The 18133-nt window shown below is 40.2% G+C and overlaps 1 protein-coding gene across 1 annotated transcript in view; it reads right to left on the reverse strand.

Moving 5' to 3' along the window:
- The window catches only part of LOC121385321 (protein OS-9-like), a 65323-nt gene that overhangs the window by 18031 nt on the left and 29159 nt on the right, over positions 1 to 18133 (reverse strand). Inside the window, exon 14 of the mRNA XM_041515954.1 lies at positions 17638 to 17772. Coding sequence (XP_041371888.1) covers positions 17638 to 17772 — 135 coding nt within the window. The remainder of the gene's footprint in view (positions 1 to 17637; positions 17773 to 18133) is intronic.

Here is an 18133-nt window from a genome sequence, read left to right on the forward strand (position 1 = left end):
CACGACGCCACTGAGACCGGTCGTTCAAACCAGTGCACCATAACTGGTCCAAGGCTGTGGTATGTGCTATCCTGTCTGTGGGAAAGTACATATAAAAGATCCCTTGCTGCATTAAGAACATGTAGCTGATTTCTTCTGTGGACTATGAGTCAGAATTACCAAATGTTTGATATCCAATAGCCGATGATTAATTAATCAATGTGCTCTAGTGGTGTCGTTAAACAAAACAAACTTTAACTTTTGTTTAACAACAGCACTAGAGCACATTGATTTATTAATCATGGTCTACTGGATGTCAAACATTTGGTAATTTTGATACATAATCTTAGAGAGGAAATCTGCTACATTTTTCTATTAGTAGCAAGGGATCTTTTGTATGCACCATCCCACAACAGCAATCAGTAACAGTGGTCACAGCATGGGAGTTAACAAAACTGCAATTGATAGTTAGAAAAAAGAAAGAAATGTTTTATTTAACGACGCACTCAACACATTTTATTTACGGTTATATGGCATCTGACATATGGTTAAGGACCACACAGATATTGAGAGAGGAAACCCGCTGTCTCCACTTCATAGGCAACTCTTTTCAATTAGCAACAAGGGATCTTTTATATGCACCATCCCACAGACAGGGTAGTACATACCACAGTCTTTGATATATCTGTTGTGGTGCACTGGCTGGAACGAGAAATAGCCACCAACGGGGATCGATCCCAGACCGACCACGCATCGAGCAAGCGTTTTAACACTGGGCTATGTCCCGCCCCTGATAGTTAGAAGTGTAATGGTTTTTATTTATTTTTGACAGCCTTGTCGCCTAAAATACCTATATGTATGTATACACGAAAATAAAATAGTTCTTACTCAAGTGATATAGTTTATAATCCTATAAATATCTTATTATATTACTATTAAAACATCACATCATTTCTTTACACTGTCATAAAAGTAATTCTGTCCCAGAAAGTTTAAGGACACCACTAGAACACATTGATTTATTAATCATCGGCTAACGGACGTCAAAATCCCAGAAAGCTATGGGCCTGTTTATGTCGTACATGTCTGTATCTTTATACATTTACAATGCTTAAACACCTGTTTATGTCGTACATGCCTGTATCTTCATACATTTACAATGCTTAAACACCTGTTTATGTCATACATGCCTGTATCTTCATACATTTACAATGCTTAAACACCTGTTTATGTCGTACATGCCTGTATCTTCATACATTTACAATGCTTAAACACCTGTTTATGTCGTACATGTCTGTATCTTCATACATTTACAATGCTTAAACACCTGCGATTAAGAAAAATGGGCTTTGTAAATTCGGCCCTATATGTGTAGTCGGTGACCGAACATATCTATTTATCTAGTCATCGTATCTTGCCAGTATATACATGTGTATAATGATTGCAGGGCAAATGCAGGCCCTATGTACATGTATTTATACTTAAAGGGACATTCCTGAGTTTGCTGCATTGTAAGATGTTTCTGACTAATAAAATATTTCTACGATTAAACTTACATATTAAATATATTTTCTTGTTTAGAATATCAGTGTCTGTATATTCAATGTGTTTCTGGTCATCTTAATATTTATAAGAACCCCAAATTGGATTTTGTCTTCAAATAATTTCATAGGTACATAAAAAACATATTTTAGGAAATAAAATGAAATTTAATCTAGTAAAAATAGTAGAACGATCAGAAACATGTTTAATATACAGCCACTAATTATGTTATGCAGAAAAATATATTTGATATGTAATTACAATCGTTAAAAAGTCTCTGTTAGTCGATAACATCTTGAAAAGTGCAGCAAACTCAGGAACGTCCCTTTAAAACTTTAGGATTCTGAAGGTGAGATATCTCACCAACTGCTACACATACACTGTATTCATGCATGAATACACCACATGCAGTGTATTCACTAATTCATATTTCCTACCATTTTGCACACAGAACTGGCTGGAACTAATAATAGAACAACACTGTGTGTGTATATATATATATATATATATATATATATATATATATATATATATATATATATATATATGTGTACTTAACAACATAAATACAAGGTCAGATGCACTTACAATTGCCCAAAGGTTACACAACTAACAGGAAATTCACCTGCTAGTAATAAACTGTATATTAATTTTGTATATACACAATGTACCATTTCATAAGATGCTATTTGGTGCAAATGTTCAAAATGATGCCTACATGTAAAATGTGAAACGTGTAGGTAAAAATATTATTGCACTCAAAAACCCACAGGTCTGTCTGTGACATTCAAAGCTTTGAGATTATCACTATTTATGTTTTTGTGTTAAGAAACACCCAACTGCTCCAATAACAAGGGTTAAATTTAACACACATACACAGTGACACACACACACACACACACACACACACAGACGTACCACAGCCTCTGATATGCCAGTCATGGTGCACTGGCTGGAACAAGAAATATCCCAATGAGCCCACTGACTGGGATTGATCCCAGAGCGGCTGCGCTTTAAGCGAGCACTTTACCACTGGATTATGTCCTCCCCCCCCCCCCCCCCCCCCCCCCCCGAACAAGACAGACATCCGGTATTAGGAAGGATCTGGTTTAGAGAGGTTAACTTCAGTACTGGTTTTTGAAAACGAACTATGTAGAATGTCTGGTTTTGACGGAATTCCGGTTTACCAAGGGTCTGGTTTTGAAAAATACCTAGATATTACTTGTTACTGTTCAATATCAACATTAATAAACAATCATCGCCGTCACTTTCATCCTATGACATTGGTCCAGCTTGTAACAACACCAGTAATGAACAATATTGTTTCAGTGAAATCGATTTACTACATTAAAGCACAGCATAGTATTATAAGACCCCCAAGCAAGGTGAAGTGGATTCTGTCGGTAACTGCGTAAAATGCAACAATGTAATGAAGGCAGTGACAAGACTAAGGCCCAAAACACACTAACACTGGTTCTGGGGCTGGTTCTGGTTCTGGGTCTGGGTCAGGGTCTGGCAAGTATGGTACTAGTAGAACAAGAAAGAAAGAAAGAAAGAAAGAAAGAAAGAAAGAAAGAAATGTTTTATTTAATGACGCACTCAACACATTTTATTTATGGTTATATGGCGTCAGACATATGGTTAAGGACCACACAAATTTAGAGAGGAAACCCATTGTCGCCACTACATGGGCTACTCTTTCCAATTAGCAGCAAGGGATCTTTTATTTGCGCTTCCCACAGGCAGGATAGCACAAACCATGGCCTTTGTTGAACCAGTTATGGATCACTGGTTGGTGCAAGTGGTTTACACCTACCCATTGAGCCTTGCGGAGCACTCACTCAGGGTTTGGAGTCGGTATCTGGATTAAAAATCCCATGCCTCGATTGGGATCCGAACCCAGTACCTACCAGCCTATAGACCGATGGTGTGCCTCGACACCACCGAGGCCAGTCAGTAGAACAAGAAATGCACTAACCGAACAGGGGACAATATTAAAAAAAATTAGGTAACGGAAGTCAGTTCACGTGAATTTTACTCAGGTAACCGATTGTTCGGTATTGTGAATATAGTTCTCGTAACCGATGAGTTAGGCCTACCTAATCCTAAAACACTTGAACTATACGGTTCTGTGCTACATTGGTGGTTCAAATGTATTCAAAAACAAACTGATTTTTTCTTTCATTACTGCTACATGTATATGGTACTTTTAATTTTGGAATGTAATTGTTCACCATGCAACTTACATGTAGGCCTACTGGCTGATCTCGTGATTTTAAAGTTGTGTAACCGACACGCGAACTGAACAACGGTTCTCTTGAAATATTGTGCCAAGATCGAATGTGACAAAACACACCACGTCTGTGCTGTCTGCAAACTACAGATCTGGCAACAGATGACATAGAACATGTGCTGCATTTTTACACTGCCAGAGTGTTGGAATCTTACTCTTTCATGTTTGTTAACAAACAACTAAAAAGGTAATATATTAAGGTCAATGACAGTCACAAAGCTTCGTACACAATAAATAAAACATATCAAATGGTAATTTATTTTTTAAACAATATATTTGACAAAAGGTACTTTTTATTTCTTTCATCTTTTAAAACTTAAACTTAATATTTTGTCCAGAATTATGATAAAAACATACTGACCTGTAAACAGTGTTGTCTTCTTGTTATAGAATGTTTAAGGGGTCAAGGTTAGTAGACCAGTTTTTATTTTACTGTGGTGAAGCACTGTATTAATATAGCCAATTTTGAATTTGAATGATGTCGGTATTCCAATGATGTCACTTTGCATCTCCTTACAATAACCATAAACCAAATACATGATGTTTCCATTTTAAGAAAGCTGGAAAAATTCCAATGCGAAATTGCTGTTGAATTTCTTTTTTTAAACATTACTAATGCATCTTGAGATTACAAAATTGTACATTTTATGAATAATGGACAAGTGAAATCACAGTACAATGCATGTATGTTATATTTATTATGTATGAAGCGAAAACAAAGGTGCGAAAAGTGACTGTTGTTGAACTTCTCATAATTTATTGTTGGTATGCGTACAAGAAAATATATCTAAAGATATAAATGTAATTAATATAAAGAGGATTCGTCATGAGTATTTATTAATATGGAAAATATCAACCGAGTTTATGTTAATCAGTATTAATACCGATTAACTAGACAAGATTGATATTTGTTCATGTTAAAAAACATGAGTAACAAATTCTATTTATCCTATAACACTTCCAAAATGACATTTTAATTCAATTTTTAGTAAATCATATCCCCGCCATCCGTAATATGATGTCATCATGATCAACACAAATTAGTTTGACATCACGCATTTGAACTAAATCTTTGAAAACGTCACGCTCAGGTACACAGGTCTTCTTGGCATGTAAACAAATGACGCATCCACAGCAACACATTACCTAGAGACCTAGCAAACTTGCATGTCATTATTAACCGGGTTAATACCCTAAATGATCCCATGGGTTTATGACATGGATGTCATGGGTAAGTTATAGGATGAATATTAATAACACCTAACAGTTTCAGACGCATACAGACATCAAAATACACCAGACCACTGTGTCCTTGCAAACACTTGGTGGGCAGGACCTAGCCCAGTCATAAAGGGCACAGCTGATGTGCGGTCGGTCTAAGGTCGATCCTCGTCAGTGGACCTATTGGGCTATATTTCTCGTTCCAGCTAGTACACCATGACTGGTATATTAAAGGTCATGGTATGTGCTATCCAGTCTGTGGGATGGTGCATACAAAATATCCCTTGCTACTAATGGAAAAATGTAGCAGGTTTCCTCTCAAAGACTATATACATGTATGTCAAAATTACATACATGCTCGACATCTAATTGCTGATGATTAATGAATGTCGTTAAATTAAAACAAACTTCTATTTTTTTTGGCCACACTCACCAGACCCAGCTTCAGTGTGTTTTGAGCCTTAGCGTAATTGATGACCTATCGGGTTGCTGGTGGGCGGGGCTATACCCAGAGTCATCAACGCCAGAACTGACAAGACTGACAGCTTGGGTATGTGTGAACTTGTCAGACACCACACGATAAACAAATGGCAGATAAACACAGCAGCCTTGGTGAGAACAACAAGAGGGGAAGAATTTGAGGAATTCCATTCGCCATGCTGAAGACGTTCCATCCAATGTTAGGAGCATATTTCTGGACACTGTGAAGTCCTGTGGTTAAAAACGGCAAACATAATATTTTGACAGTACGTTATTATCAGTGTGTGGCTGAGTAACCGTCAAAAGCATAGTTAACCCATATATGTACATGTACGGAGTGAAAAATGTTCAAAGATCTAAACACCTGCAATCAGTGTTTCTACCAGAAAGAAATGGCACTATATGGAATTGAATGCAACCACAGTCAACAGCGGGTGTGGGGGGCTTCCCCCCGGAAGAAAATGGGTTACGTTTAGGGTTAGAGTTAAGAAAATCATACATTAATGATTATATCAATGATAAGAGTAATTAATTTTGTTAAAAGGTTAACTTTAAAAATAAAAAAAAATCTGGGTATAGTGCCATACCCATTTTACCCTCTCCCCTGCGCATGCTATAACCTCACTGTGGTGCAGGGGTGTAACATTCTCTTTGAGAATGGCCAATACAGCACAAATCCCCTTGTTTTCTTTGAGATACAATTGAAATTTTGAGTGAAAGTCAGTATCTATCTGTGATATTTGTATTTTTGCACAGTTCTTTACATTGTGTTTTTATTTAAATCTTGAATTTTTATATTGATGTTGATCATCACTTTATTTGTTTGCATTACCATAGTTTGACACCCAATAGCCGATGTATTTTTCGTGCTGGGGTGTTGTTAAACATTCATTCATTTTACCCACTGGCAGAAACCCTGGCAATTGACTACTTTTTTAAACTTGAGAAATTAAAAAAAGTGTAGTCTTTAATCCTCATCCATTATAGAATAGTTAATTAGACAAAAATTCCACGGTCCATTAGAATTAATTCTCACCTACCATTTGGTGAATAAAGACATAATCTATGATGCAATATTCAGGAATAATCTACTGCTTTATATATATATATATATATATATATATATATATATATATATATATATATATATATATATATATATATATATATATACACACACATAAACACACACACATATATACACACACATATATACACACACACACATATATATTATATTAAATTTTGTTTTAAATAAACAATTGTTTAAATTATTTGTTTTATACAGGTATTCAGATAAACGTTCATAGATGCTACTATAAATGAAGTTTCATTGATATGCATGTGTACCTTATTGTGAGGCGGAACTACTTTTACCTTAGTTACGATTAGCAATGGAAGATTGACCTTTGACTGTATAACATGAACAAATGATTAGGATGAGAAATATAATTTAATAACATATAACTTTAACAATAACAAGATATTTAATATTACAAGATATATTATTTGAATAAGAACTACAGTAAATTACCTCTCAACACCAGACAACTCTATAAAACGGAATTCTCTCAAATTGGACATTTTCCATGGTCCCGTGATCTACTTGTACATGTATTCCTTAAAGGTAGACTAAACTCCAACAAGAGCCTTATGTGTTGGAAAGATGCATACCCAGACCACCAACACATACTGACATTTTTAACAAATGAAACACGCGTAATTTTAAAGTTAATAAAAAAACATGATTATTCCTGCTAAATGGGGGCAGCCGTTTTGTTTCGTTTTTGTACATCCAGTGGTATAGCTTGGGCGAAGTGACGTCAGCTCCGTCCAACGCCTCTATGCACAGTGTAAACAAACACTCTAATTTATGACAAGGCGCTTCGCTTTCATCAACCTGACTTGTAAAATGACTTGATAGTATAATAAACTATTTAGTTAAATATATTTCAATTTGCGTCAATAGAACGAAATGAAGTTACAGTATTTTTTTCTTTTAAAAAATCCAAAGAAAAAATGCATATTATTAGACCTATTTGTAGGACACATTCAAGCAAAAAAAATTACCACTCACGATACCCAAGTGATAATTTTCTTTTCTTTGGGACTACATAATTGGTCAGTTTTGTGATTTTAGATGGGAAAGTCTACTTAATCAAGGGTTTTACAGAATTGCTTACAGTAATAAAGCAGGACGGCGCTTAATGTCCATTACGATTTGAGATTATCACACAATACCCTGTGATCTTAATAAAAGAGGCACATCTTTGTAGTGTGTCTAGACACAGTGTCTGGGAACAGTCTAAATATACACCTGCCAATCAAGAACCACAGGTACAGTCCACAGAAAGAAAAGACCAATTAACTAAGAAAACACTCCTACTATTATTTCAGTACGTGGGTTAATTTATATACAAAACATAATACAGTTATTTCAACACTTTGACAATGGTGGTTTATTTTGTATTGAAAAACAAACCACATATACACATTGCTGTGTTACTGGGATGGATATTAATACAGAACATTGCGATGCATCCGCAAAAATCAGGTGTGTTTTGTTTCTTCAGTTCGAAGACTAATTCCTGACGTGACACGTTTGGTATTAAGTAACCACCATCTTGCCAGAGGGCGTATTCACTGGGATGGTACAAAATGGCTGCGCCCGTTATATATAATAGCCTTTACATTTAACCATTTTAGTAATTAACTATACGATTATCCTTGTTGATATTAAGCAATAATGTGCATTATGTATCGTTGAATATGCATACCGGTCCAAAAGCCTTGCTTTAGCATTCCTTTAACACTAATATTTACCTCTCTATAAACAGAAAACTGCACTGAACACAGGATGGTACTGTACTTGGTGACACGGGAAAGGATCAAAACAACCGCCACAAGAACAACAACAACGTTGGGAACCCCCGGAACAACTGCCTTGCCTACCGGTGTCCACACAATTGCACGAGTCTTCCCTGGGTTGTCATGCCACGACCAGAAGTGGTCAGGCCCTTTATAAGGGCCCTACAGGCAACCTAGGGAGACACCCAGCATCATAGAGGTCTAATTAATGAGCTACTCTCGACTCACTAATATCAAAACCTATATTAGCTTGACCGACCGTTCAAAAACTGCGCCAAATTTCCTCAAAATTGCACACCCTTTCTCTTTGGCATTAACGGCTCCATTCAAAATTTCATAGCACCACCACCACCCACCCGCCTGCTACCGATTCAGACGGGCTGCTGGCACTCCCTTGCACCTGCCAGTGCAGGCGGTCCCTCCTCTCTCATCCCCACCACCTTTCCTGTCATGGACGGAGGAGATGGCCAAGGCCGGCTCTTGCGCCCACGACAGGCATGTGCTACAACAGCTTGTTCTGAATGTGCACGTAAAACCCTATGACCTGACCTGACCTGACCTGAACACAGGATGAAAACTTCAGTCCCAAAGTGTTTATTTTCTGTAAACCGGGGGAAAATAATTAATGCATTTTGTGTTGTTCAAAACGAACCTCAAATTACAAAATTCATACAGACACAAATGGCCTTGGCAGTGTCGTGGTTAAGACATTGGACATAAGGCTGGTAGGTACTGGGTTCGCAGCCAGGTACCGGCCTCGGTCGTGTCGTGGTTAAGCCATCAGACATAAGGCTGGTAGGTACTGGGTTCACAGCCCGGTACCGGCCTCGGTGGTGTTGTGGTTAAGCCATCAGATATAAGGCTGGTAGGTACAGGGCTCACAGCCCGGTACTGGCCTCGGTGGTGTTGTGGTTAAGCCATCAGATATACGGCTGGTAGGTACAGGGTTCACAGCCCGGTACCGGCCTCGGTGGTGTCGTGGTTAAGCCATCATACATAAGGCTGGTAGGTACAGGGTTCACAGCCCGGTACCGGCCTCGGTGGTGTCGTGGTTAAAGCCATCAGACATAAGGCTGGTAGGCACTGGGTTCACAGCCTGGTACCGGCCTCGGTGGTGTTGTGGTTAAGCCATCAGACATAAGGCTGGTAGGTACTGGGTTCACAGCCCAGTACTAGCTCCTACCCAGAGCGAATTTGACAACTCAATGGGTAGGCGCATGTAAGGCCACTACACAGACTTCTCTATCATTAGCCATCAGCCGTGGCTACAGTAGTTATTTACTAGACCAACATTGAATATCACTAGCCATGGGAGTGGGGCTACCATAATCTAGAAGCCCTGTCGGGCATGGCAATAGTAGTTATTTACTAGCCCAACATTGAATATCACTAGCCATGGGAGTTGGGCTACCATAATCTAGAAGCCCCGTTAGACATGGCAATAGTAGTTATTTACTAGCCCAACACTGAATATCACTAGCCATGGAAGTGGGGCTACCATAATCTAGAAGCCCTGTCGGGCATGGCAATAGTAGTTTTTTACTAGCCCAACATTGAATATCACTAGCCATGGGAGTGGGGCTACCATAATCTAGAAGCCCTGTTGGGCATGGCAATAGTAGTTTTTACTAGCCCAACACTGAATATCACTAGCCATGGAAGTGGGGCTACCATAATCTAGAAGCCCTGTCAGGCATGGCAATAGTAGTTTTTTACTAGCCCAACATTGAATATCACTAGCCATGGGAGTGGGGCTACCATAATCTAGAAGCCCTGTTGGGCATGGCAATAGTACTTTTTTACTAGCCCAACACTGAATATCACTAGTCATGGGAGTGGGGCTACCATAATCTAGAAGCCCTGTTGGGCATGGCAATAGTAGTTATTTACTAGGCCAATACTGAATATCACTAGCCATGGAAGTGGAGTTACCTTAATCTAGAAGCCCTGTCTGGCATGGCAATAGTAGTTATTTACTAGCCCAACACTGAATATCACTAGCCATGGGAGTGGGGCTACCATAATCTAGAAGCCATGTCAAGCATGGCAATAGTAGTTATTTACTAGCCCAACATTATATATCACAAGCCATGGAAGTGGAGCTACCATAATCTAGAAGCCCTGTCGGGCATGGCAATAGTAGTTATTTACTAGGCCAACACTGAATATCACTAGCCATGGGACTGGGGCTACCATAATCTAGAAACCTTATCGAACATGGCAATAGCAGTTATTTACTAGCCCAACATTGAACATCACTAGCCATGGGAGTGGGGCTACCATAATCTAGAAGCCCTGTCAGGCATGGCAACAGTAGTTATTTATTAGCCCAACATTGAATATCACTAGCCATGGGAATGGGGCTACCATAATCTAGAAGCCCTGTCAGGCATGGCAACAGTAGTTATTTACTAGCCCAACACTGAATGTCACTAGCCATGGGAGTGGGGCTACCATAATCTAGAAGCCCTGTCTGGCATGGCAATAGTAGTTATTTACTAGCCCAACACTGAATGTCACTAGCCATGGGAGTGGGGCTACCATAATCTAGAAGCCCTGTCTGGCATGGCAATAGTAGTTATTTACTAGCCCAACACTGAATGTCACTAGCCATGGGAGTGGGGCTACCATAATCTAGAAGCCCTGTCTGGCATGGCAATAGTAGTTATTTACTAGCCCAACACTGAATGTCACTAGCCATGGGAGTGGGGCTACCATAATCTAGAAGCCCTGTCTGGCATGGCAATAGTAGTTATTTACTAGCCCAACACTGAATGTCACTAGCCATGGGAGTGGGGCTACCATAATCTAGAAGCCCTGTCTGGCATGGCAATAGTAGTTATTTACTAGCCCAACACTGAATGTCACTAGCCATGGGAGTGGGGCTACCATAATCTAGAAGCCCTGTCTGGCATGGCAATAGTAGTTATTTACTAGCCCAACACTGAATGTCACTAGCCATGGGAGTGGGGCTACCATAATCTAGAAGCCCTGTCTGGCATGGCAATAGTAGTTATTTACTAGCCCAACACTGAATGTCACTAGCCATGGGAGTGGGGCTACCATAATCTAGAAGCCCTGTCTGGCATGGCAATAGTAGTTATTTACTAGCCCAACACTGAATGTCACTAGCCATGGGAGTGGGGCTACCATAATCTAGAAGCCCTGTCTGGCATGGCAATAGTAGTTATTTACTAGCCCAACACTGAATGTCACTAGCCATGGGAGTGGGGCTATTATAATCTAGAAGCCCAGTCTGGCATGGCAATAGTAGTTATTTACTAGCCCAACACTGAATGGCACTAGCCATGGGAGTGGGGCTACCATAATCTAGAAGCCCTGTCTGGCATGGCAATAGTAGTTATTTACCAGCCCAACTTTGAATATCACTAGCCATGGGAGTGGGGCTACCATAATCTAGAAGCCCTGTCTGGCATGGCAACAGTAGTTATTTACTAGCCCAACATTGAATATCACTAGCCATGGAAGTGGGGCTACCATAATCTAGAAGCCCTGTCGGGCATGGCAATAGTAGTTTTTTACTAGCCCAACATTGAATATCACTAGCCATGGGAGTGGGGCTACCATAATCTAGAAGCCCTGTTGGGCATGGCAATAGTAGTTTTTACTAGCCCAACACTGAATATCACTAGCCATGGAAGTGGGGCTACCATAATCTAGAAGCCCTGTCAGGCATGGCAATAGTAGTTTTTTACTAGCCCAACATTGAATATCACTAGCCATGGGAGTGGGGCTACCATAATCTAGAAGCCCTGTTGGGCATGGCAATAGTACTTTTTTACTAGCCCAACACTGAATATCACTAGTCATGGGAGTGGGGCTACCATAATCTAGAAGCCCTGTTGGGCATGGCAATAGTAGTTATTTACTAGGCCAATACTGAATATCACTAGCCATGGAAGTGGAGTTACCTTAATCTAGAAGCCCTGTCTGGCATGGCAATAGTAGTTATTTACTAGCCCAACACTGAATATCACTAGCCATGGGAGTGGGGCTACCATAATCTAGAAGCCATGTCAAGCATGACAATAGTAGTTATTTACTAGCCCAACATTATATATCACAAGCCATGGGAGTGGAGCTACCATAATCTAGAAGCCCTGTCGGGCATGGCAATAGTAGTTATTTACTAGGCCAACACTGAATATCACTAGCCATGGGACTGGGGCTACCATAATCTAGAAACCTTATCGAACATGGCAATAGCAGTTATTTACTAGCCCAACATTGAACATCACTAGCCATGGGAGTGGGGCTACCATAATCTAGAAGCCCTGTCAGGCATGGCAACAGTAGTTATTTATTAGCCCAACATTGAATATCACTAGCCATGGGAATGGGGCTACCATAATCTAGAAGCCCTGTCAGGCATGGCAACAGTAGTTATTTACTAGCCCAACACTGAATGTCACTAGCCATGGGAGTGGGGCTACCATAATCTAGAAGCCCTGTCTGGCATGGCAACAGTAGTTATTTACTAGCCCAACACTGAATGTCACTAGCCATGTGAGTGGGGCTACCATAATCTAGAAGCCCTGTCTGGCATGGCAATAGTAGTTATTTACTAGCCCAACACTGAATGTCACTAGCCATGGGAGTGGGGCTACCATAATCTAGAAGCCCTGTCTGGCATGGCAATAGTAGTTATTTACTAGCCCAACACTGAATGTCACTAGCCATGGGAGTGGGGCTACCATAATCTAGAAGCCCTGTCTGGCATGGCAATAGTAGTTATTTACTAGCCCAACACTGAATGTCACTAGCCATGGGAGTGGGGCTACCATAATCTAGAAGCCCTGTCTGGCATGGCAATAGTAGTTATTTACTAGCCCAACACTGAATGTCACTAGCCATGGGAGTGGGGCTACCATAATCTAGAAGCCCTGTCTGGCATGGCAATAGTAGTTATTTACTAGCCCAACACTGAATGTCACTAGCCATGGGAGTGGGGCTATTATAATCTAGAAGCCCAGTCTGGCATGGCAATAGTAGTTATTTACTAGCCCAACACTGAATGGCACTAGCCATGGGAGTGGGGCTACCATAATCTAGAAGCCCTGTCTGGCATGGCAATAGTAGTTATTTACCAGCCCAACTTTGAATATCACTAGCCATGGGAGTGGGGCTACCATAATCTAGAAGCCCTGTCTGGCATGGCAATAGTAGTTATTTACTAGCCCAACACTGAATGTCACTAGCCATGGGAGTGGGGCTACCATAATCTAGAAGCCCTGTCTGGCATGGCAATAGTAGTTATTTACTAGCCCAACACTGAATGTCACTAGCCATGGGAGTGGGGCTACCATAATCTAGAAGCCCTGTCTGGCATGGCAATAGTAGTTATTTACTAGCCCAACACTGAATGTCACTAGCCATGGGAGTGGGGCTACCATAATCTAGAAGCCCTGTCTGGCATGGCAATAGTAGTTATTTACTAGCCCAACACTGAATGTCACTAGCCATGGGAGTGGGGCTACCATAATCTAGAAGCCCTGTCTGGCATGGCAATAGTAGTTATTTACTAGCCCAACACTGAATGTCACTAGCCATGGGAGTGGGGCTACCATAATCTAGAAGCCCTGTCTGGCATGGCAATAGTAGTTATTTACTAGCCCAACACTGAATGTCACTAGCCATGGGAGTGGGGCTATTATAATCTAGAAGCCCAGTCTGGCATGGCAATAGTAGTTATTTACTAGCCCAACACTGAATGGCACTAGCCATGGGAGTGGGGCTACCATAATCTAGAAGCCCTGTCTGGCATGGCAATAGTAGTTATTTACTAGCCCAACACTGAATGTCACTAGTCATGGGAGTGGGGCTACCATAATCTAGAAGCCCTGTCTGGCATGGCAATAGTAGTTATTTACTAGCCCAACACTGAATGTCACTAGCCATGGGAGTGGGGCTACCATAATCTAGAAGCCCTGTCTGGCATGGCAATAGTAGTTATTTACTAGCCCAACATTGAATATCACTAGCCATGGGAGTGGGGCTACCATAATCTAGAAGCCCTGTCTGGCATGGCAACAGTAGTTATTTACTAGCCCAACATTGAATATCACTAGCCATGGGAGTGGGGCTACCATAATCTAGAAGCCCTGTCTGGCATGGCAACAGTAGTTATTTACTAGCCCAACACTGAATATCACTAGCCATGGGAGTGGGGCTACCATAATCTAGAAGCCCTGTCTGGCATGGCAATAGTAGTTATTTACTAGCCCAACACTGAATATCACTAGCCATGGGAGTGGGGCTACCATAATCTAGAAGCCCTGTCTGGCATGGCAATAGTAGTTATTTACTAGCCCAACACTGAATATCACTAGCCATGGGAGTGGGGCTACCATAATCTAGAAGCCCCGTCTGGCATGACAATAGTAGTTATTTACTAGCCCAACACCGAATATCACTAGCCATGGGAGTGGGGCTACCATAATCTAGAAGCCCTGTCTGGCATGGCAACAGTAGTTATTTACTAGCCCAACACTGAATATCACTAGCCATGGGAGTGGGGCTACCATAATCTAGAAGCCCTGTCTGGCATGGCAACAGTAGTTATTTACTAGCCCAACACTGAATATCACTAGCCATGGGAGTGGGGCTACCATAATCTAGAAGCTCTGTCTGGCATGGCAATAGTAGTTATTTACTAGCCCAACACTGAATGTCACTAGCCATGGGAGTGGGGCTACCATAATCTAGAAGCCCTGCCATTATTAGTTGCGTGGAACTGCTCTTATTTGAAAATTCTCACCTGGAATTATTACCAGGAGACCAACAGACTACAAACTGATGGGCCTGAATATGGAGAATACTACATGAGAGGGAACATTCTGTTCAGTATCGCGTCCGCGATTTTCTATGCATATTTCAAACATCGCTACACTATTGTGAAACATTAAACAGTAGTCGCTAATCAATTTTCACTTAACCAGAAATGTCGCTATAATTAAAATTTTGAAAACAAAATATGTTCCCTGATCTAACAAGTGAAAGAGAGCTGGGTACATTATTAAATAAGTTGCAAGATTAATGGATTCTGGTAGACACAAATGTAGTATTCTATTTTCACATATCCTAAAAAGAAAGCCCCAGATTTAAAGTAAATTTCAAAGTCTTTTTAACTACATGTAAAACCCATTTATGGTATTGATACTTGCAGTTATCTGATGCAACACAACTGGTATATCAAAGGCTGTGGTATGTGTTATCCTGTCTGTGGAATGGTGCATATAAAAGATCCCTTGCTGCTAATTGAAAAGAGTAGTAGCCCATGAAGTGGTGACAGCGAGTTTCCTCCCTCAATATCTGTGTGGTCCTTAACCATATGTCTGACACCATATAGCCGTAAATAAAATGTGTAGAGTGCATCGTTAAATAAAACATTTCTTTCTTTCTTTCTAATGCAACACAGAACAATCAGTTTCAGGTAAACTTACATGTCATAGAGTAATCAATTTCAGTTATGCTTATTTCATTGGATGATATGGCTGTGGCAACTGCGTCATCACCATGGAGCAACCAATCACATGTCTCCAAAAAATTATTTACATGTACAATGGGTATTTCAGATACAAATCTTCTGGTTCCAAACATGCATTGTAGGCTTTAAGTGGGACCATCAAAACTTATTAGCAAATTGGCAAATTTAAAGGGTCAAAATTCATTTTGTAGAATGGGAAAGCAATTTCATTTAAGCCTGGAAACAAATTCTAGAAATAAAGAAGTGGTTCTAAACAACTTGTTTTCGTGGATTTTTCTAATCATTACGAATTTTAGATCAGTTAATTTGGTTTTAAAATTGTTTACAAAATTTATAAAGTTACGCTCATTTACACGCAATGGGGTTAAAATTCCCAATTCTCAATTAATGTATCCCCTGTGCTGTGTGCAAAATGGCAGGAAATATGAATTAGAGAATGCACTGTATACAGTTTACAGTGTGTTGGTGCAAAACGACAGGAAATATGAATTGGGGAATGCACTGTATACAGTGTACAGTGTGTTGTTGCAAAACGGTGGGAAATATGAATTGGGGAATGCACTGTATCCAGTGTACAGTGTTGGTGCAAACCGGCAGGAAATATGAATTGGGGAATGCACTGTAAACAGTGTACAGTGTGTTGTTGCAAAACAGCGGGAAATATGAATTGGGGAATGCACTGTATACAGTGTAGTGTGTTGTTGCAAAACAGCGGGAAATATGAATTGGGGAATGCACTGTATACAGTGTACAGTGCGTTGTTGCAAAACAGCGGGAAATATGAATTGGGGAATGCACTGTATACAGTGTACAGTGTGTTGTTGCCGAACAGCAGGAAATATGAATTGGGGAATGCACTGCATACAGTGTACAGTGTGTTGTTGCAAAACAGCGGGAAATATGAATTGGGGAATGCACTGCATACAGTGTACAGTGTGTTGTTGCAAAACAGCGGGAAATATGAATTGGGGAATGCACTGCATACAGTGTAAAGTCTGTTGTTGCAAAACAGCGGGAAATATGAATTGGGGAATGCACTGCATACAGTGTACAGTGTACAGATATCTTGCCTGCAATATCTACAAGGTTAATATGAATACCTGTACAATGCTTTCAGCTCCTTGTTTGCCTGATTATCAACAGCATATTGTGGTTTTTTGAGCGGCAATTACCTCTTATTTCCTGACAGTTTTCAGCCTTGAATTATCGTTTCAATTAACCAATGGCCCAAAATCACTGTGGACTACAAAAGGGCATACAATGTTCAAATGAGCTAAATGACAAATTAATAACGAAACATATTCACCAAATTCAAGTTAAATTTGCATTTGGCGACAAAGCAAATGACAGCTTCGATGCTGTACAAAATCCTAAAAAGGGAAATTTGAGTTTGTCAAAGGCAGGAGTGTTGGAAGCAATTAAAAGTTGGTACAGTCATGAAAGCAAGATCTATACTATGTGAGTGCCATAGGAAGAGAAAAAAAAACGTTCCTGGGCCAAAAAAGAACGTACCGCTTCCAACACCCCTGAAAGGTAAATGAGCTGAGCTCGCTAAGGGCCCAAGATGTGTAGTGGTGTTTGGGCAACATGCTCCCCAGAACATTGTCAAATTATCAAAATAGCTGTCACAATCAGCTATCGATCCCTGAAAATGACCGCGATGTGCTGCCATTGTTGTCAAGCGAAAATATTTTCCTCTTAAAATTTACTGCTGTAGTCCTGTATGGTCTAAAAGAAAAGAACAAACCTGTCTTCGTTTCCACGGTTTTTGGCGGAGCCTTTATCTGACTCTGTGACTGACTGCCAGGTTCTGATTGGCCCTTGTCATCATTGACATCCTCTAACAGTGCAGCGGCCAGAACCTTGTCGACATCACTTATATCTGGAAAACAAAACAATCATTGTGAGAGTACTGCTAAAGCAATAACGTGTCCCCTACCAGTACAGAGGCCAGAACCTTGTTGACATCGCTAATATCTAGAACACAAAACAATCACTGTGAGAGTACTGCTAAAGGTAGTACTAAACCAAATAACTTCCGGCTGGGTCAAAGTTCGAGGTGCACCCAACTTTTGATAGAGAAGTGAACACCACAAGTCCTGTGATTGGTTATAAATGTGAGTGTGTTGGTTGTAAAAAATAATAGTTTCATCTGGGTAACAAAAATGTGCAATTTTATTTCATCTAGTACCAATGTGTCAAGTAGCCTTGTGCTTGAAACATGTATGGGGTACCTGTAAAAA

This window comes from Gigantopelta aegis, chromosome 11 (genome assembly GCF_016097555.1).
Source record: "Gigantopelta aegis isolate Gae_Host chromosome 11, Gae_host_genome, whole genome shotgun sequence".
Classification (NCBI taxonomy): Eukaryota; Metazoa; Mollusca; class Gastropoda; order Neomphalida; family Peltospiridae; genus Gigantopelta; species Gigantopelta aegis.